The 22,751-nt window shown below is 41.3% G+C and overlaps 1 protein-coding gene across 4 annotated transcripts in view; it reads right to left on the reverse strand.

Moving 5' to 3' along the window:
* The window catches only part of UNKL (unk like zinc finger), a 128,447-nt gene that overhangs the window by 18,132 nt on the left and 87,564 nt on the right, over positions 1 to 22,751 (reverse strand). For all 4 annotated transcript variants that reach the window (XM_040356733.1, XM_040356732.1, XM_040356730.1 and 1 more), the window contains 2 exons: positions 15,209 to 15,271; positions 10,667 to 10,847 (listed from right to left, as the gene is read on the reverse strand). In XM_040356733.1, the coding sequence (XP_040212667.1) occupies positions 10,667 to 10,847; positions 15,209 to 15,271 (244 nt within the window). The remainder of the gene's footprint in view (positions 1 to 10,666; positions 10,848 to 15,208; positions 15,272 to 22,751) is intronic.

Genomic DNA, 22,751 nt, shown 5'->3' on the forward strand with positions numbered 1-22,751 from the left:
TGGAGACTAAATTCGCAATGCAACGCTGTAAACTAGCACAAGACCCTTTTTACTATCGCATTCATAGAGGAATTACAACGCATTGATGTGAACGACCGTCATTGAAAACAATGACTTTTTGGATGACATGTGAATCTAGTTTTTTTTTTTAACACATCACATAACATTTGTTATCAACTCGCACAAGTGTGAACGGGGCCTAAAAGAGTAATGATCAATACGCATTGTTTTGAACAGTGTGACACATTTGGTTTTCAAAAGTAACCACATTTTACATGACAACCCTAATGTCAATAATAAAAAGATAAAACCGCTCTGCACCAAAAATGTGTGAAATGTCCAGTACAATAGGGGTGCATCCATCAGATCCATTCACTGACTCATGTAAAGAGACAAGAATTCTATGCTGACACACATGAGAGTCATAGCAAGGCTTTAACATGGGAAGACCAGCAAGCTCCACCTTTCAGCCTACCTTCTATGCATTTTTCTTTAAATCATTTGCTTACTTGGCACTTAACCCCCCCCCCCCCCCCCCCCAGACCGATTTTTAGCTTTCACCGCTGTCGTATTTGAATGACAATTGCGCAGTCATGCTACACTGTACCCAAATGACATTTTTATCATTTGTTTCACACAGATAGGGATTTCTTTTGGTGCTATTTAATCACTGTTGGAGTTTTTATAAATTTTTTTGCTAAACAAACAAAAAAAAAAGATTTTGTTATAAAATGTTGCAAACAGGCAATTTTTCATTGATATGTGCTGATGAGGCCAATTCGCATGAGGAGAAAAAAATAGCCGATTACAGGCTCTGTTTACATCACATGATCAGCTGTCATTGGCTGACAGCTAATCACATGGTCTGGGGTCGTGAGCAGCCAAGTCTCATAGCTGATTGGCTATAGTGCGGACGGGAAGGGGTTTGCTACCCTAAAAAAAAAATATGGATCCTGTTCCCTTGAAGCAGCCTGTGAAACCTTGTGCTGTGTAATTTGGGCCCCTGTATAAACATAAAACTACCTGATCCTGCCTGGCTATGCCCTTCCCCTGTAAACTGACCATGGTTTATCATGGCTGCTGAGCCCTGACACCGTGGTCAGTTTACATTCCCCCGTCATCCGCAGCTCTCCTCTGCCGTCCTCCCCCCTCCCATCCCTGCCATGTTCTGTCCACTCCCTAGCCCTCCCCTTCTGCTGATATCATAATGCAATAACTTTGTTACAATCCCCCCTGCTACATGAAAATAATGTCCCCACGGCATGCGTTTTTTTAAGAAAAATGCCACTGTGTACCTCATTTCATGTGACCGGATGCCTCTCTCCTCCTGGCTGACGTCAGCAGGGGTTAACCAGCCCCGCCCGCTTTGCTGTCAGATGAAGAGAGTAGAGAGGCAGCCAGTCACGTGAGTGCTGATGAGCGCTCTGAAATTAGGTACACAGTGGCATTTTCTTTAAAAACACACGCCGTGGGGACATTATTTTCATATAGCAGAGGGGATTGTAACAAGGTTATTGAGTGGCTTGACAACCACTTTAAGTCTAACATTTTAATTTGTCAATATTTGAGCCAGCTTTGAAGCTGAACTCATTTCACTTTTTTTCTGAGTAGCATGGATGACTAGTCCATTTACAACTGTCCCCAGAGCCAACAGTGTCTCAGTGGAAAACATTTATTTTTTTACAAACTAACAAAGCACAATTCAGCAAGGCAAAATACAACCATTAATCAGAGCATGGGAAAAACATTAAAAACATGAATAATAATGTGTAACTCCAGTTTAAAATCTCAATTTTTGGATTTACTAAAACCTGTGCCTTCTTTTAATTTTCACAGCTGGTTTAGTTTAGTTGTAAAGATTTGCTTTAGTAAGTAAATATGAAGTACCTGAAAGTGGGCGGTCTTATGATGGTTCCCACCTGCAGTAACAGTGGGCCTGTTCACTTCTCCTCGCCTACAAGTACCATGATGCAATGGAAGGGTGTTCTCTGCATTTCTATTGCGACTTTCTGGTTGGGCAGAGTCAGTCCTGAGTGCACGCTCTGGACTGGGTCTTTAACTACCTCAATACAGGGCACTTTCACCCCCTTCCTGCCCAGGCCATTTTTCAGCTTTCAGCACTGACAAGCTTTGAATGACAATTGCACGGTCATGCAGCATTGTAAACAAGTGAATTTTTTTTACTTTTTCTTCACATAATAAGAGCTTTATTTTAGTGGTATTTAATCAGTGCTGTTTTTTTTTTACAAGAAAAAGACAATAAAAGTTTGTCGGTAAATTTGTAATTTTTCTCCTTCACTGATGAGGCTACATTGATGGGCACTGATGAGGCACTAATATGCCACACTGATAGGTGGCACTGGTGGGCACTGATGAGTAGGCACCAATATGCCACACTGATGGGCAGGTACTGATGGGCACTGAAAAGCTGCACTGACTGGTATCACTAATACGCACAGATTGGTGGCACTGATGGGCAATACTGGGGCTTTCCTGTAATCACGGAACTGATGATCAGTGCCCCGATTACCTGCCCAGGTCTCCCCTTTCAGTATGAGACGAGGAGAGCCGATTCAGGGCACTTCCGTACTTACATGTGACCAGCTGTCATTGGACACAGGCGCGGCTCTTTATAAAAATCGGGGTTGTACCGTGTCCTAGAAACACAGTGCGGTCATGATCGCCAAGCTGCATGCCCTGCATAATCAGGGCATTTTGTGCCTGTTTGTGAAGTGTTCAAACAAGTACAAATAAAATGCAGATCGCAAGGGCAGTGCTTTGAATGCAGTGTGTCTTTTCTGCACTATGTTCTGGTGTGAAACAGCCCTAAGACCGGGTAGCTGTTCCTTCAGGGCACATGCGCCGATGATATCATCGACGTAGTATACCGTAAATATCTCCTAAATCGCGCACTTGTAGGAGAGATTTACAGTACCTCTAGGTAAGCCTTATTCTAGGGCCGCTGCCACACACCACATCATGGGAATGTGGGCGGCGCTACTCGGCAGTCCAGAAATTAACTGGCGCTGGGCTGCACAGGAATACCATACACAAGCCACAGAGCGAGGTATACAGTATCTAAGGAAGAACAGTACTCAGAGTGTCACCGTCACAGAGATGGACACATGGGGACAGCGCTGCACCTGAAGGACCATGCGGACTGCAAACACTACAGGTAGTTTATCTACAGAGAAGCATTAAAATGCCATATTAATGAAGGGAAATAATAAAAATAAATAAATAAAACTGGAATTATCCTTTAAACTAGAACTATAAATTTGCTTTATTCCTACAGAACCAATAGTCAATGTGGTGTCATAGCATGCTGATAAACGTATAAAGACATATGTACATCCATTATGTAATATATGTGAAAGACAGAACAGTAAAATGTTTGTGGAAGTACAGTACATAATATAAAATTCTCTCTGCCACATACCAGATTCCTTATTACGGCAACATATTGTCCTAAATAATTCTGCATAACAAAAATCCTAAAATGAAATGAAAACTGACAGAATTAACATTGGTGAGGTGTGTGTACATGCAGCTGTGCATCTGCAATGAACGGCTCATTCATAACCTTACAGATGCAACTTGCAGCATTTTGTAAATCTGTAAGCCCTGTGATAGAGCAACCTTGTTTTGTCACCAGCCTGATGCCATCTCACCCTACAAGTTAAATGTACCCAGCTAAGAGCAGCGACTGAATATTCAAAGTTGGCTGCAGTCCCAAAACATCAAAGTGTGCCAGATAAATAAAGGTTTTAAGGTATCATTAAATGAGCAATGAATGGCAGTGTATGAATGCATTGAAGAAATAAAAGGAAACCAAATTGTTTTGCAGTGATGAGTAAAAGAAATGAAGACATAGTTGTGCTTACCAGCTGTGTAGTGCTGACTCACTGCCTGCAGTTCCCTGCTCTGCTCACACACTGTACTGAAGCAGCTAATAACAGCAGCTCCCCGATCATGTGACCACAGTCACATCAGGAGCATGTCATACGCTTCCAGGCATAGAGGAGGACTTGCAGTATCACAGAGACCTGTGAGCATCATAGGTGAAATCCGTGTGCTCTTTGCTCTGCAGAATGCCTGAAAGTGCCAGTGCTGCAAGATATACAGACTGAGGAGAAGTCAGTGAGGCTGACCTATGACAACTGGTGCAAAACTGAAGCTGTTGCACAAAGCAACCAAATGCTTGCTTTTATTTGAAAGGTACAGCCAGGCCCGAACTGGGACAAAAAATAGGCCCGGGCATTTTAGACTGAGCAGCCGGGGGGGGGGGGGGGGGGGTTGCGGCGCGGCGGGGGTTAGTGATGGGATGTGGGGTGAGATAAAGAAATATAGAGAGAGAGCGAGAGAGAAATATAGATAGATATAAAGATAGAAAGGAAGGTAGATAGATAGATAGATAGATAGATAGGTAGGTAGATAGATAGATAGATAGATAGATAGATAGATAGATAGATAGATAGATAGATAGATAGATAGATAGATAGATAGATAGGTTGACTGGGTTATATGCTCCTTACTTCAGGAGATACTGGCAAACAGAACTGGTGGGACCTCCATATAACCCTTCCCACTGATGGCTATCTTCAGCATCATCTTTAGCAAGCAATAAAAGATTAACAAGCACTGCACTAAGTCCTTTTCTTGCAGCAGCTCAGCTCCCCCTCCTGGGAGTGACTTGGCAGCCTAGTAGCTTTTTAGTCTGTAATGTAAGCATAGAGCAGGTGTTCTGGAAGGGAGAGTGGCAGGAAGTGCTGAGCAGAGAACAACTTGAGGGACTTCAATGCTTCTGTTTGAGAATGAATTGCTCCACAGTGTCTGCGGGGCTAGTTTTAGAGCTCATTTACTATTTGTTTAAAACATGGAAATACTTGAATGTCCTGGCCCAAAATTTACTTCAAAACACAAACCAATTGCCAGACTTAAGAGGCCTACACACTATACAAGTCAGGCTACAGCTTTTGATGGGGTCAATCATGAGTAACTATGGCTGCTTCTTGGCAATTATGGCCTGGGGGGGGCTTTATCGATTGGCTAAAAGCTTCATGCTTGTTAATGGTTGAATCAGACGGGCCATTTGAGGTTGGCTGGGGTGTGTGTCAGGGGTTTCTTTTGATTCCTCCACTATACATGTTTGCAATCGATCCCTTCATTAGGAGGTTAGAGAGCAGACCGTCGAGGGAAGTGGTCAGTGTCTCTCTATGGGAGAATCTACAGCGGTTTGTTCCAGCTATTATAGGGGAACAGACTGAACTTTGTTAAGAGGTCTGTACCTTACCTTCCCAGTGGATGGGTGGCCTCAGTATGGTCTTCTCTCTAATGTTTTTGAAATATAAATTTGGTAATATATTGGCAGAGGAACTGGTTTAGGCCTTTTCTGCAGAGTAAAGAGAATGGTGAGCCAGTGAAACGCCTGAGGGTCTGACATGATAAGCTCCCAGCTTATGTTGCCCCTTGCCTGAAAATACTTTGTCAGTGGCATGTGACTGCGTTAGAAATGAAGTCTCTTCCTAGGGAGGCCCTAGAGAGGAGAGTTGGTTGGCCTTGAGGCCCAGTTATGAGGAAGGGTCTGCGCTTGCTGAATCTAGAGAGTATCCCTTTAAAGTTCTGGGATTTGGCCTGGTGCTCAATCCATGGCAGACTATATGAAGGGAAACCTGAAGCATCGCTCTGTGGAGAACTGTGGTTGTCCACAAGTGGAGTGTGGTGGTGTGGAGGAGACAATGGACCATTTCTTGCTTTAGTGTCCCTCCAATGTAGAAGTCTATAAGCGGTTGGGTGGGGCTCTGTGTATCCCTTTTCTTTCCCGCTTGAGTGGTCGTATAGGGCTTTTGAGAATCATCTGGATTTTGAGACACTTCTTCTAGATAATAAGTGATGATGCGCTGTTGTTGAACTGAAGTGTAACCAATGTGTCACAAAATAATAAACGTACTAAAAATAAAAAAGCAATAATTAACTTTGAATCCACAAGCACTTGTATTGCATACAAGATGAGACTTCATATGCTGCAATACAGAGGGGCTGTATATGCTTTACAATGCAGCTGTGGATTGCAATACATTGGACACACTTAAGGCCCTTTCACACCTACGGACAAACGGTCCGTTTACGGACTTGTAATGTATCCCTATGGGATTGCAGACGTTAGCGGATGATGCATCCGCTAACGTCCGCAACCATCCGCGTCCGCAAAGATCCGCTTTTGCGGACGGAAGAAACCCCTATTTTTCTTCCGTCCGGCGGAACGGATCGGATGAATACAGACACACGGTCTGTATTCATCCGATTCCCTATAGGGGAGAGCAGAGGAGAGACAGGGCAGTCTCTGCACTGTGTGCGGGGACCGCCCTGTCCGCCGACAGCTCAGCGGGGATTAACGGAGGAATCCCCGCTGAGCCAAACGGGCTAACGGAGCGGATCAATACGGATCCACTCTGTGTGAAAGAGCCCTAAGAGACTGCTAAGAGTACGCATCAAAGAGCATGTACAAAACATTTTTAAAGGATTTGATAAGCAAAGCGTTTTCAAACACTTCGCTCAAGTGCATAGTAGAGACTCGTCCCACTTGAAATTTTGGGGACTTGAACCGTACAAAAGACATTGGCGTGGAAGCCATAAGGTAAGAACAGTAAGCCAGCTTGAGTCTAAATGGATTTTCCTTATGGATACTCTTACACCTCAAGGACCCAATGTTGAGTTTGATTTGAACCGTTTAATTAATGATTTTTGATATTTCTCCCCACTGTCCCTCATTACTTTGTGTAGGTTCACTAGGACACCTCTGGGCCTTGATCTATCCGTTCACCCAGGGTTTTCATTTTTTTTTTTTTTTTTGGTTTTGTCTGGCATATATTTACTGACAGCTACATATATGGGAAATTTTTGGCCACTTTATTCATGTTGTTGGGACACATATCTTTATATCACAATCTTCCATCTTTTACTCTGTGGTTATTGTATTGTTATCACTTACCCTAAATATTCATTTCATCCTGTTTCTTTGTGTCCCCTCTGCACATTCTTGCATCACTTCCAGTGTCTCCTGTTCAGATTTTTATTTTAAATGCAACTTTTTATATTTTATATATATATATATATATATATATATATATATATATATATATATATATATATATATATATATATATATATAGCTTCTGCTTTGGGCAGCATTTTTTATGATGCATCTCAGTAGTATCTTCATCCCCAGAACCCTTTGTTTTTACGATCTTTATATGCACTCTTTGCCCTGATACCTCTGGGAAAATGGCTGCCAAATACTCCAGGAAAATGACTGATGTATTAATTTCAATAGGAAGACACCTAGAAAATGGCCGCCGCTATTAAAGTCAATGGGACTTTCCAAAAAATGGCCACGATACCATACATTCCTATGAGACTATTTAAGGACACTGTCAGTGCTAGCTTGTATCCCCTAAGGTCACATGACTGCCGAAGCGCAGTCGGGTTTGGCTGACAGGCACATCAGAAGTGACGTGGAAACGAGCTTAGCGCTCGTGGATGATGTATTCACGAGCACTAAGCTCATTCCCAAGTAATTTCTGGTGTGCCTGTCAGTTTACTAAAAGTAAATTTTTTAGTGTTTGTTTTTATCGAATAAATATTTTATAACATACTACACCAGGGGTCGACAAAATCTGGGCGCCAGGTCGCAATTGCAACAAGAAATTGTGACCTGGCGCCCGCGGCGGCCGGTAATTGAGGCGGCCGGTAATTGAGACTGTGGCTTTGCAGCCTTGTGAAGTCCCAAGCTCTTCCTTCTGTGAGCTGGCGCCACCTGGTGGTGGCCGTTGGCATTACAAGTTAAACAGCTGTTCTAATGTATAATCTTTCACTATTTTCACTGCCATCTCCTTCCCTCTAAGTAGAACCCCAAACATTATATATATTTTTTATTCTAACACCCTAGAGAATAAAATGGTGATTGTTGCAATACTTTCTGTCACACCGTATTTGCGCAGTGGTCTTACAAGCGCACTTTTTTTGGGAAAAAATACACTTTTTTTTAATTAAAAAATAAGACAACAGTAAAGTTATCCCATTTTTTTTTATTGTGAAAGACAATGTTACACTAAGGAAATTGATACCCAACATGTCAAGCTTCAAAATTGCATCCGTTTGTAGAATGGCGACAAACTTTTACCCTTTAAAATCTCCATAGGCGATGTTTAAAAAAATCTACAGGTTGCATGTTTTGAGTTACAGAAGAGGTATAGAGCTAGAATTATTGCTCTCGCTCCAACGATCGCGGCGATACCTCACATGTGTGGTTTGAATACCGTTTACATATGCGAGCGCTACTCACGTATGTGTTCGCTTCTGCGCTCAAGCTCGTCGGGACTGGACACTTTATCTGGCTCCTAACTTTTTTAGCTGGCTCCTAGATTCCAATAAAATTTATCAAACCCTGTACTACACTGTATGGGCATTCCCCTTCTTCCCTCTACACCTCCCTCCCCTCTGTGTGAGAGAGAGATAACATTAATATAGAGGAATCACCGTCCATCACCCAGCATTGAATATTGGGAAAACGAGAGGAGGACCCTGAAAGTGAATGGAAATTTTTTTAAACCACCAGCCATTTATGTAAAGTCCCCCAGAAGAAATTGCAACCACTGGTTTTCCCATGCTGTTACCTTACTGCAGTAAGGTGAGAGGCCACTTCACGAGGTGTCATTGCATGGAATGAAGAGACACCCGTTTATATTTATCAGTTTGCACAGTCTGTAGCACTACACACCACTGGTTTTCTCCTTAATCTCAAAAAGACTGCATCAGAGACTTGTTACTTGTCACACCTTCCCTTCACTGTTCAGTATATGTCAGCTTGATGAACACCGACTGACTAATCACACACGTTTGTTATACATGTTATCTGGTTTGTTGTACAAATCATTTGTTATTTTCTTAAATGAAAGGAATCTGTTATTTGAAGAGTTTATTTGCATGTTTGGTTTACACTGCCACCTTGTGCACGCCTTTATTATTGCTTTTTTATTTTGTGACATATTAATTACACTTCAGTTCAACAACAGCGCAGCATCACTTATTATACACATACACTTATTGGTCACGGATCCACCCATCTGTGTTTGCAGCAGTGGTCCTATACATTGTTTTTTCCACTTTCAGTGATAGCACAGGAGTCTTCCTTTACCACTTTTCTAGTTACTTTAGTAGTCCGTTACTTAAAGGTTTCAGGTTTCCACTCGGAGAAAAGTCCCTCCTGACGAGGTGGTGGTGCACAACATTCTGGATGAGGTTGGGAAGATTTGGGGTCTTGAGAATAGGGTTGCCACCTCATCCCTTTAAACCCGAACACATATTGATTACACAGGTTGTGAGGCTGATTAAGGTGGTAATTTAACTCACTTAGTACCTTATCTGCATTAAATCAGCCTCAGAACCTGTGTAATTCATATGTTTTCGGGTTTAAAGGGATGAGGTGGCAACCCTACTTGAGAAGGATAGGTAGCGGCTGGGGGCCTGCAAAAAGGCATGGGGGAATGTCAGGTCCCCGTAGCTGCTGTCTGTCATTCTCTGGGTGTGCAGCTTTTCTTTCTGTCCTTTCAAGTCCCCTAAATTTTGTTATGATCAGATATTTTTTTAAAAGGCTGTATGCATGAGGGTGTGTTTAGGTGGAGGGTAGGGTTTTGTTGAGGAGCATCATGATAATAGTAATTCTAAAATATGTCCTGGTTTGTATATTTCTTTGTGTTTCCTTTGTTTGTTTGTTTTTCCTGTCAAAAAAATCTATTTTCTGTTTCTATGCTGAGGTAAGCCATTTTTTATTTTATTTTATATATATATATATATATATATATATATATATATATATATATATATATATATATATATATATAACATTTTTTGTATACAGTGCCTTGCAAAAGTATTCACCCCCTTGGCTTTTTACCTATTTTTTTACATTACAGCCTTTAGTTCAATGTTTTTTTTTATCTGAATTATATGTGATGGATCAGAACACAATAGTCTAAATTGGTGAAGTAAAATTTAAAAAATATATACATAAAACTATTTTTCAGAAATAAAAACGGATAATTGGCATGTGCGTATGTATTCACACCCTTTGTTATGAAAGGTTTTGTACTAATGTCCATATAACTCTGTATAGGTCCTGGACCATTCTCATGTGTAATAATGTAGGTCACACTTTGGTCATGTTTTATTCACTTATTTTTTTTTAAATAAAAATACTTCAATAAAGATCTTGCTTATTCAATGTAAAAATAATAAATATATATCTGAACATAGCAGAGCTGGGATCTCAGCAGGAAAGAATAGTTTAGGAGGAGAACTGGATATAGAGGAAAACTTGCAAGCAACACACCACAAAAGCACCAAGAATTTTTCACAATTGAAAAATGGAAAGACTACCACTACTACTACTACAGCATGCATTTATAAGGGGGAGGGCTTAATGTACATGAAGTAGAACTGCAAAAATGTACAAGAAGCAAAACACTGCCATTCTAATATCTGGTAGACACTTTATAAATGAACTGTGGTAGTAGCCATCCTTACTATTTATGAATCATATATGCTACAAAACCACAGAAGCACTTTAATTATTCATAATAACTAATGCAAGAATCTGGAAACTTACCTATAACCGATTCAACAGTATTACTGGTAGGGTAGAAAGGGAGTGCTTTGGCATTAACACTTGATGAGAGAGCAGTAGGGGATGAACTGTCTGAGCCAATACTAGATGCCAGGCTAGATGTGATACTGGACGTTATACTGGAAGCCAATGGGTTCACCACTGAGAAAACACTGAGATGGCTCTGTTCAACAGACATGAAAATAATTAAAACTCAAATTATATGCACGATAAACTAAAAAATACTACAGATTATAATTTAATTTACAAAGATAGACATGTGCAAATTATCAGGCTGCAATAACAGTGCTTTGTTTTCACCCATGAAAGATCTACAGCTACTTTGAGACATTCTGGTACAGCTACTTAGAGTTAGAAGTGTCTATAAAACATTCGCTGGACGAATGTCACACACACGCACGTTGGTGCAGGCTTGACAAATTTTCCCCGCATTTTACTAATTAATTCCTAGATTAACCGTCAGCTCCACCTAGAGGTCAAAATGTGGTTTTAAATGTTTCTCACTGAAGTACCGTAGTTCAGAAAAAAAATAATTTCCTGATGAAGTTTAAGTGGTCGCTGACGATACATGTAGGGACGTAGAGGCAACAGGAAGTGATGCAGGCGAGCTCGATGCTCGTGGATACACATGTTTTGTTTACTGTTTGAATGTGAGTACCTTGTATACTTTTTATGCAATAAACGCAATTGTAGTTAAAACATACTACACTATTCTGAGATTCCTTTTACCTTCCCTGCTATCATATATGCACGGCACCTGGAGACCCCTTACACCATGGACATAACAGCCGCTCCGCACAACCAGGGACCACATCAGGGATTACCCAAGGCACCATCCAGGCAGGCTGGATTACGCTGGATACACGCAGGCTTTTCTTATATGCTGTAACCTCACAGCAGTGAACTAAGGGGCCATCCATTTACTTTAGCAGAAGGCACTGAAGAGCCGTCACTCTGCACAATTGCAACTTAGTAGAAGGCACTGAAGAAGCCATCACCTTGCACACATCACTTTTTATGTGCAATTGCACATTTTGGACTTTTTATTTTATTTTTGCATCACACTTTGGAATTTACCACGTTCACCTAATGCACCTTTGCATTTCATTTCATGCTTGTTTACATATTATGTGATTGTTTTGCATTGTGTTACATACGTCTTCAGCATTTGAAGTTTATTTGGACACTATATTGTTTGGCATGTTATTTAGTTTGCCCCTTGCACAATATTTTGCACTTTGCACCTATTATCATTGCCTTTATGCTTGTGCGTTTTTATACTTTTGCATATAATTTTATCAATAGCTCAGCACTACTTTTTATAGTCATGCACACTCAGGTCTTGGTTTTACCTTTCAATGTTTTGTAGCAGTTGATTCATACTTAACCCCTTCACAGCTGTCATTCAGCTGTTCCACAGTAGCGCGTGAATACTCTTTATATTTATCCTTTGATTGCATGATGTAGGTTAACAGCAATAGATTGCAAATGCAAATACCACACTTATGCCGCGTACCCGCGATCAGAAATTCTGACAAGAAAAGTCCGATGTGAGCGTTTGGTCAGAAATTCATACCGTGTATATGCTCCATCAGACTTTTGCTGTCGGAATTTCCGCCAACAAAAGATTGAGAGCCGGTTCTCTATTTTTCAGATGGAAAAAGTTCCTAACGGAAAATCCACTCGTCTGTATGCAATTCCGACGCGCAAAAAAACACACATGCTCAGAATCAAGCAGAGGTGCCAAACTGTCTATTGAACTTTATTGATCTCGGCTCGTCGTACGCCTTGTACTTCACCATGTTCTTGACGGTCGGAATTTCAAACAAGATTTGTGTGTCAGAAAAAAATCCATGGTTTTCTTGTCTAAATTTTCGATCATGTGCACGTGGCATTAGGATCAACTCCAGAACTTTTAACTGCTTAATTGATGAAAAAATAATGAAGGAGTAGCCCACACCTGGCCAAAAAAAAAGCTTTTGTTTCAATTGTCCAATTGTTTTTAGTCCCTTGAAAAAGGGGAGGATGGCTATTCTTAAGAGCTGTAATTCCTAAACCCTTCTTCCGATTTGGATGCACATACCCTCAAATTAAAACTGATGCCGCGTACACACGGTCGTTTTTCAGGATGAAAAAAAATGACATTTTTAAAAAACGTAATTTAAAATCATCATTTCGGCTTCTGAAAAACGACAAAAAAAAAATTGAACATGCTGCATTTTTTAATGTCGTGTGTGGGCTAAAACAACGTTTTATACCCGCGCATGCCCAGAAGCGAGTTATGAGACTGGAGCGCTCATTCAGGTAAAACTACCATTCATAATGGAGTAAGCACATTCATCGCGCTGTAACAGACAAAAAAGCGCGAATCGTCTTTTACTAACAAGGAATCAGCTAAAAGCAGCCCAAATGCGAATTGAGCTTCCCTTTCAGAGTGCCGTTGTACGTGTTGTACGTCACCGCACTTTGTTCATCATTTTTTAAAAACAATGGTGTGTGGGCAACATCGTTTTTTATGATGAAGTTGGAAAAACGTTGTTTTTCATGCCGAAAAACGACCGTGTGTACGCGACATGAGAGTGTGCACTTTCAGCCCACATCCATTATAGAACTATAGCTTGGTAAATACCTTAAAATAAATCTAAAATTGTGCCTATGTCCAAATATATATGGACCCAACTGTATACATTGTGATGATTTGGGCATATCTTAGCTCTTTGGCAGCGCCAGTGAGTCCTCTCCACTTTTATTGAAGAAAGTAAAGATTCACAGCAGAATAATTTCCCTTGCAGGGGTTCTCACCATCAAGGTGTCAAAACAAACAGTATTCCACCTTGCGGCTCTTCTCTGCCCTATCTCTGCTTAGGCCTCCTGCCTTGGTCCTCCAGACCGTCAAACACACAGTCCCTGTGCTCGTGAACTAAATGCAGAACGTCCCTCAGCTCTGTTTCTCCTGCAGCTACATCCCTACAAGCTTGGTCTTTCACTGTCCCAGTATGGACAGTACAGAGCAACATGCTCCTAACAGTCTCACAGTCTCTTTAACCATTTCAGTTACCACTGGTATTTTCAATACCTCTGACCTGTCTAACGGTGCCCCAGAGTGCTTCTCCTACACAACATCAGTATGAAGCAATCCAGCACACTGTAAAACAACTTTCCACATTAACACCAAAATATTGCATTTAATGATTCCAACATTTCTTTAAGCATCTCTGTCATCACAAAACACATTGTTTCCCTTATACGTTGTGGGCAAAACTTCTGCTGTGCTTTTACTCTCACTCTGAAGTTCTTTTAGCACAGCAGTGATAGTGCCCACCTCACTGTTATGCCACATAGCCTTGTAAGGCAACGTCACCTCATAAAATATTGCAAGCGCTTCCCTGTGCCACTCTTACCACCTCAGATCACCTTGCAATAACTCATCTTCAGACATCATTGGTTGCAATATCACTGTTTCACCACAATGCACTGGCAGTATTTCACTCCCAACAGAGGATTTGGCATTTTCAGGCTGAGTAGGGTCTATTAACCCACTATTCACTTGAACATTTTTAACCTTGTTAGTAAGCAAAAAATTATGCTCAGTTTTAACCCCATACTTCCCTGCTACACACGAAACAGCATGAAGATAAGTTCTTATGAGTCCTCAGTCTAATCACAGATTCACTTTAAGAATATCTAGGTCAGTGGTTCTCAACCTGTCTAGTGCCGTGACCCCTTGATAAATGTCCCAAGTTGTGGGGACCCCTAACGGTAAAATTATTTTCCTATCGTGGGTTGTCGGCACCCAAGACAAGACCTAACCCACGGACATTTAGCGCTCCCTGAGTCCCTTCCACTCAGTATAAAAACCCCTTATAGTACATTTTAGGATGTACCACTCTCTCTCTTTGTTCCTCTTTTCTTTCCCTTTTATCTGTCTCTATCCTAATTTCTTGTTTGTTATCCCCATCCCTCTCTAGACATCTTTCTTGTTCTTTCTCTCCCTTTTTCTTTGTTCCTACCCCTCTTTTCCTCTCCCTTCCATGTAGTCTCTATTTTTATTCCATCTCTTACTCCCTGGTGGGGAGTTGGGATCAGTGGCAGTGCTGGCGGGGAGTTAGGATCAGCCAACTTAGGTGTTCTTGATCAAGGTCATCTGCTGATCTGAGAACTGTAGTGGGGACTTTTGAGGGCAACTCTAATCACAGGTAGTGTTACTCACTGTGTCTCCAACTTTGTGGTTTCTCGTAGCAGTGACACCTATGCCGAAATAAGGAGATAGGGTCTCCTCCAGCCCCTCCCACTTCACATTCCTCACCAGTAAGCTGACCTCTAGTCCCTGCCCCCCAGCTATGCCGTGAACTGAAGGGGCGGCTGTGAAGAGGCTGAGAGGGCGGCCGCAGGCTTCAGGAACAGCCCAGGTTTTGGGGACCCCTGGCAAATCCTCATTTGACCCCCAGTGGTTCTCAACCTGACCCCCAGGTTGAGAACCACTGATCTAGGTTATTACCTGTATATAAATATGTTATATATTACCTGTTTAATTTCGTGATCATTCACTTTATGATTGCTATCCAAAGACAGGCACTTGTGTTTTGCCTAGAAAAAAAAAAGAAACTTTTGATTTTGCAGGTTTAAAATACAATGATTAACTCGCTTGATTTTATGACATATTTAGGTTAAAACATTCCTTGGTAATAAAAAAGGCAAAACGTGATTTTACACTTAGTAAAAGCTATAAATTAAGGGCTTGCACAAATTTGTGACATAAACTGAAATTAAAAACATAAAATTAAAAGTTATTTTAGGAACACAGGCAAAGCTACCGCTGACTTCTACACCAAACTGCTAGTTTTATAACTATATATAACACTATGCCAAAACAGGCAGTCCTGCTCATCATCAAGCTTCAATACTTAACTTCCATACCGGGCTTATTCTGTGCTTCTGGGCTTATGTGAAAGCTGAAGTAACACAGATAAATAGATACCCAACATGTCATGTTTTAAAATTGCGCACACTCATGGATTGGAGCTATACTTCGTTACTTAAAAATCTCCATAGGCGACGCTTACATTTTTTTTACAGGTTACCAGTTTAGAGTTACAGAGGAGGTCTAGTGCTAAGCCTTGTACACACGCTCGGTTTTCTCGGCAAGAACCAGCAAGAAAACTGCTGGCAGAGCTTTCTTGCCGAGTATACCGAGTGTGTTCAAAAAGAAAAAAGTTGTACTACATTGGGTAGCGACATGGCGGACTTTAAAGGGCAATCACAGGGACGTATATCGTTATAAAAATAAAGTTTAATTACAAAATAGTACATATACAAATAAATTTCATATAAAAAATGTTATCAAGAGAGAGAACATAGATACATATTAGAGCAATAGAACGTCTCGCCGACGCGTTTCGCCTTACGGCTTCTTCTGGACGAGTTGTATGGTTTTATAACACGGAAGTATTGCTACTTGTATGTGTCTGAAAGAAAATTGTACATTTATAACATATAGATAACATAAAGACATAATCCAATAAAATATTGAGGGCCAGCATGCAATAAAGCCAAATATAGTACCAATAGAGTTGGTGGTCATCCGCATCCATCAAAGATCATTGGGTTAGTACCAAAAATAAGTACGTGAGCTGTTAAAACAGAGAAAAATAACCAGAAACAGAAAAGCAAAATATACCTCAATGTATATATAGCTTTATATATGTGTGAACAATGTGCACACATATACGTGCATAATATTGCGCTTGAGCAAACAAAGAAGGGGCCAGATGAAGGACCTACCCGGTTAGCAAGGAAGACACGATTTCCTGATGGTATGGGGAGCCACAATAGTAATAGGTTCTAAGAGAGAGAAGGGGGGCAAGTAAATGTATCTGTGCATATGCTAGGACATAATGAGAATATAGACAGCAGCCAAAAGGTTGTAAGAAATAAAATATCAAGAATGGCAGATATCAAAAAATGGCTAAATTACCTCGAAGATAGTATAAAAAGGCAACAACCGGGACCAGCAAGGCAGAAGACAGGTGAGAAAGACCTGGAGGGAAAATAGATTCCGTCGCTAGGTGACTACACTGCACTGTCCACAGTAGAGGGCAGATCAAAGGCTTTAGAACCTGTGTGTAAAATAGCCAGAATAACCCATATGCACAGCGGATAAAAATCGCAAATAAACGGGGATAACGATGGAGTATTACCTTGCCGCCTATGAAGTGGTGTGTGTCCCGGGGAGGTAGCAGCCTGTGCTCCACGCCGAGACAACGGCTGGAGCTGGCTTTAAATAGGCCTAACAAACGTGGGCGTATCACGTCAGAAAGACGCGATGACGTCATCGTCATCGCGCCTGGACCTGCGGCGCATAAATATAGGAACATCAGCTGAGGCCGAGTGAGCTCTAACCAATGAGCGTCTTGGTATCGATGCTGACGTATGCAGCCATGCCTGCCTATCCCAACGAGACCCAACAGTTGGATGTGAGTGTAGGCGGGGCGGCATCGATCATAATCATAGATCATGCCGACCCCCAAGCTGAGGTAAAAATAAGTAAAAGGAGCCGCATCAACAAGCCAACGTGGGCAGAAAAATAAAGATAAGAGAAACTAATGTTAGTTTAATGACCCGATAGTAAGAGTGAATCACATCACAGCAAAGGAACCTCGGTAGGAGTACCCCATTTGTAGTAGCTCAAGCAAGCAATATAAATGCAGTGTAGTTAATTGACCACAAGATGGCAGATAGAGAACAGGACGGAGGGGCCTGTAGCAACCAGCAATGGTAACAAATAAGGGATCAGTTGCATGCTGACAGTCAATAGGATTAAAAACAGAAATTATTCAAATATTACAACAAATGGATATTTTCACATTATATCCAATTCCCTGATCGAGGATATTTGGAATTAAATTTTGTTGTCTCACATTCATATTTATACATATACATACATATTGGTTTTCAGAAGAAAATTTATACAAAAGAAAAAACAGATTTAATAAAAAATAAAAAACAGAAATATTACATAATTTTTCCTATATTATTTTAATTCCCTGGTGAATAAATATCCATATATTCTGAGGGGTCAAGTGTGGATACAGGGCCCTATTCCTTGTTTTCCTAAATACATAGGTACATTTCTAGAGTGGAAAAGAGATGGCATATTTAAGCAGTGGATATATCAACAGGGCATTATTGGGGAGGACATGTTGGGGGGCTCAAAAAATTTAGCCACCTACCACAGGTTGGCAAGGTGGATATTAGTGATATAGAGTGCGGTTAGATATTTAGAAAGGATTTAAAACTTAGGGCATCGTTGAGGCCTGGAAATTGGTTGGCGTGTAACTTATGAATCCAACGAGTTTCACATTGTAAAACACGTTGATCGAAGTTACCCCCTCGTGGATCCTCGTATATACTCTCCAAAGCTGTAAATTTGAACACATTTGGTTCATATTTATGCCCAAATGCTATGTGATGGCCCATAGTGGTGTTCAATAGGCCATTGGTCGCATAATAGGTGTGGTCTTTAATCCGTTTCCAAAAGGGTCTTATCGTTTTACCAACGTAAAAGCAGCCACATTTACATAGGATTAAATAGACCACTCCTTTAGTTTGGCACGTAATGTGTTGCCTGATTGTGTGTTTTTGTCCATTTGGGAGTTGGGCATCAGTGCCCACTATAAGATACATACAAAAGTTGCATTCCCCACACCTATACAGACCGGGCATCTCACGCTTTTTATCGCTGGATCTGGTGTAGTTACTCGTGACAAGATGGTCACGAATCGATCTAGCCCGTCTGTAAGTGATTTCAGGCTTTGGCCCAATGTATCTTGTTAGTACTTGGTCAGATGTTAGTAGATGCCAGTGCTTCTGTATTATTTCCCGTGTTTCTACATGTTGGTTAGAGTATGTTGTAATTACTCTAGTATTATTATGATCGGTTGGTTTTAGTCTGCGTAATAGAAGATCACCTCTGGATTTACCATTGGCTTTGGCAAACGCTCTTTTCAAGCATTTTTTGCTGTATCCCCTTGCTCTCAGTCTTGTGTATAGGAGATCTGCCTCAAATTTAAATTTTTGATTATCTGAGCAATTCCGTCTGAGACGTAAATATTGTCCAAACGGAATGCTCTGGACCAGAGACTTAGGATGGGCACTGCTGGCGTGGAGGATGGTATTACCAGCCGTGGGCTTCCGGTATAGGGATGTACTTACGTTGCCATCTTCAGAGATGTAAATGGTTAGATCTAAGAAGGCCAATTCGGTTATGCTTGAGTTCATCGTGAACTTCAAGTTGTAATCATTTTGGCCGAGTTTGGTCATAAAGATATTGAGGCCTTCTGATGATCCCGTCCAAAAAAGCAGAATGTCATCGATATACCGGTACCAACTCAAAATAAACGGTAGTAAATCAGAAAAACTGTCACTGGAAAAAAGTTCTCGTTCCCACCCCCCCAGGTACAGGTTCGCATAGGACGGCGCACAGCATGTGCCCATAGCGACACCCTGTACCTGGAGGAAGTGGGACCCATCGAACGAAAAAATATTTTTAGTTAAAATATGTGCCAAGAGTTTAATAATGAAATCATTCAGTTTACAAGACTTAGGGCCTCTTTCAGTCAGGAATTTCTTAGTGGTTTCCAAACCCTTAGAGTGTGGAATAGAGGAATACAAAGCTTCCACGTCAATTGAGACGAGGAGGCAACCAGAGGGTACAGTTAGATCATCTAGTGCCCGTAAAAGGTCGGGGGTGTCCTGGATGAAAGAGGGCATAGTGTTTACGTGTGGTCTAAGATATTCGTCTACAAATTTGCTTGCACGTTCGGTTTTAGAGCCTATGCCAGAGACAATCGGACGACCCGGTGGATTATGCAGATTTTTGTGTGTCTTTGGGAGTGAATAAAAGGTCGGAATTTTAGGGTAAGGGACCTGAATACCATCGAACATAGGCTTGGTGATCAAGCCCTCGGAGAGGGCCGCTTGAATGGTATCATTGTATTGCTGGTTGAATCTATCGATAAGATCGACCGGAACCGGTCTATACCACTCCCTATTCTTGAGTATATCCCAGCACATGTTGCGGTAGTTCAACTCGTTCATCACCACGACATTGCCGCCCTTGTCCGAGGGCTTGATCACCAAATGGGGGCTATTGCTAAGATTTGCCAGGGCCTGGGTCTGGGCCGAGGTAAGATTTTTGTCTGGGTGTAGGCAGGGAGGCAGAGATTCAATGTCCTTAATTGCCTGCATTAGGAAGGCCCAAACATTGGGATTTGTCTGTAGTGGTGGAAACTTTAACGATTTTTTCTTTACTGCCTTCTCTAGGGCATCTAGATCGTTTTGGTAGCGGTTGAGTTGTACTCGTTGTCCTATTGTTTCCTCGGATTCAAAAGAGTCCTCAAGTGTTGAATTACCCTCATTTTCTTCTAATAGAAGAACCAAAGTTTTTAGGGCGCGGAAATCCGCTACCGTAAATTCTTTCCATGTGTCCTGTTGTATGATGTCCGTTTGTCTTTTACATCTCTCACTGTCGTACATAAAGTTGAAAGTCAACTTGCGCGCGAACAGGTAGAGATCTTTTATAAGTTCGAATTTATTCAATCTGGGGTTAGGGCAAAAACTGAGACCTAAACTAAGGAGATCAGTTTCTATTGTACTTAAAATATAAGATGATAGATTGATTACCTCCAAACGAGGACTATTATTGGCATCTGGTATATTCAAAGGTAGAGGCAATGCAACACTGGGGGTGTCAGGTTGAGCAATGGTCGGATCGGTATAGGGGATACGTGGAAAAAAGTGATCTATACGTCACTTTGGACCATCCCTCACCTTACCCTCCTTATTACCACTGGCATGGGATTTAGCCATGTTTTGAGCTGTCTCTATAATATTCTGTCGCAAATGGTCATCGGGTGTCGATGGTTTAGGAAAGGTAGAAAGATTCTCAGAGGAGACACCCGGTGCAGCGTGAGGAAACATGGAAACAGTGTGTGTTCCTACCGTTGCTAAGTCGCGGTTGGATGTATCCATTTGGGTGTCAGTATTAGCTCCGTCTGATACGTCAGTGATATGTTTTTTACTCACGGTGCCCGATTGATGCCCACCACCTTGTTGTTGCCGTTTCCTGGTCTGCCGGCCTCTTGTTCGTCCTTGGTCGCTGAATTTGGAATTCTGTGAAATGAGAGAATTGGCAGAAGAATCAGAGTCAGCGTATTTGTCTTTCTCCCTGTTCCTGTCTTTTTGGTTGGGGCCCTTCCTATTTCTATTAGGTCCAAAGGTCCTATGCCCCCCACGTTGTCCATTGGTATTAGGCCAATTATAAGCATATTTCCCTGCAAAGGCTAATTTATCACGTGATAGTTTTTCCTCCTTTTTGTTCAGCAAATCACTAGTAAAGGTCTGTATGTGTTCCTTGAGTCGTGTGTCGTAGTTACCAAATTCAGGTTTATTAAGTATTTGACTATTTTCATCATAAATTCTTTTTATTTCGCAATCGACTATTTTTAGCTCTTGCATATAATATTCTACCATTAGCTCCATCATTTTTTTGGAGCACATATAGAGGTTTTCTTCCCATCGGGCCTTGAGATCGTTATCAATGGCCCAGATATTTGGGAACACCTGTACCCTTAATCCTTTAGGGTTCAGTCCGCTTATAATATATTGTTCAAAATATTTTATATGCCAGAAAAGACTCGATTTGCGTTGTTGAACGCAAATCGAGTCTTTTCTGGCATATAAAATATTTTGAACAATATATTATAAGCGGACTGAACCCTAAAGGATTAAGGGTACAGGTGTTCCCAAATATCTGGGCCATTGATAACGATCTCAAGGCCCGATGGGAAGAAAACCTCTATATGTGCTCCAAAAAAATGATGGAGCTAATGGTAGAATATTATATGCAAGAGCTAAAAATAGTCGATTGCGAAATAAAAAGAATTTATGATGAAAATAGTCAAATACTTAATAAACCTGAATTTGGTAACTACGACACACGACTCAAGGAACACATACAGACCTTTACTAGTGATTTGCTGAACAAAAAGGAGGAAAAACTATCACGTGATAAATTAGCCTTTGCAGGGAAATATGCTTATAATTGGCCTAATACCAATGGACAACGTGGGGGGCATAGGACCTTTGGACCTAATAGAAATAGGAAGGGCCCCAACCAAAAAGACAGGAACAGGGAGAAAGACAAATACGCTGACTCTGATTCTTCTGCCAATTCTCTCATTTCACAGAATTCCAAATTCAGCGACCAAGGACGAACAAGAGGCCGGCAGACCAGGAAACGGCAACAACAAGGTGGTGGGCATCAATCGGGCACCGTGAGTAAAAAACATATCACTGACGTATCAGACGGAGCTAATACTGACACCCAAATGGATACATCCAACCGCGACTTAGCAACGGTAGGAACACACACTGTTTCCATGTTTCCTCACGCTGCACCGGGTGTCTCCTCTGAGAATCTTTCTACCTTTCCTAAACCATCGACACCCGATGACCATTTGCGACAGAATATTATAGAGACAGCTCAAAACATGGCTAAATCCCATGCCAGTGGTAATAAGGAGGGTAAGGTGAGGGATGGTCCAAAGTGACGTATAGATCACTTTTTTCCACGTATCCCCTATACCGATCCGACCATTGCTCAACCTGACACCCCCAGTGTTGCATTGCCTCTACCTTTGAATATACCAGATGCCAATAATAGTCCTCGTTTGGAGGTAATCAATCTATCATCTTATATTTTAAGTACAATAGAAACTGATCTCCTTAGTTTAGGTCTCAGTTTTTGCCCTAACCCCAGATTGAATAAATTCGAACTTATAAAAGATCTCTACCTGTTCGCGCGCAAGTTGACTTTCAACTTTATGTACGACAGTGAGAGATGTAAAAGACAAACGGACATCATACAACAGGACACATGGAAAGAATTTACGGTAGCGGATTTCCGCGCCCTAAAAACTTTGGTTCTTCTATTAGAAGAAAATGAGGGTAATTCAACACTTGAGGACTCTTTTGAATCCGAGGAAACAATAGGACAACGAGTACAACT

This window comes from Rana temporaria, chromosome 6, assembly GCF_905171775.1.
Source record: "Rana temporaria chromosome 6, aRanTem1.1, whole genome shotgun sequence".
Taxonomy (NCBI): domain Eukaryota; kingdom Metazoa; phylum Chordata; class Amphibia; order Anura; family Ranidae; genus Rana; species Rana temporaria.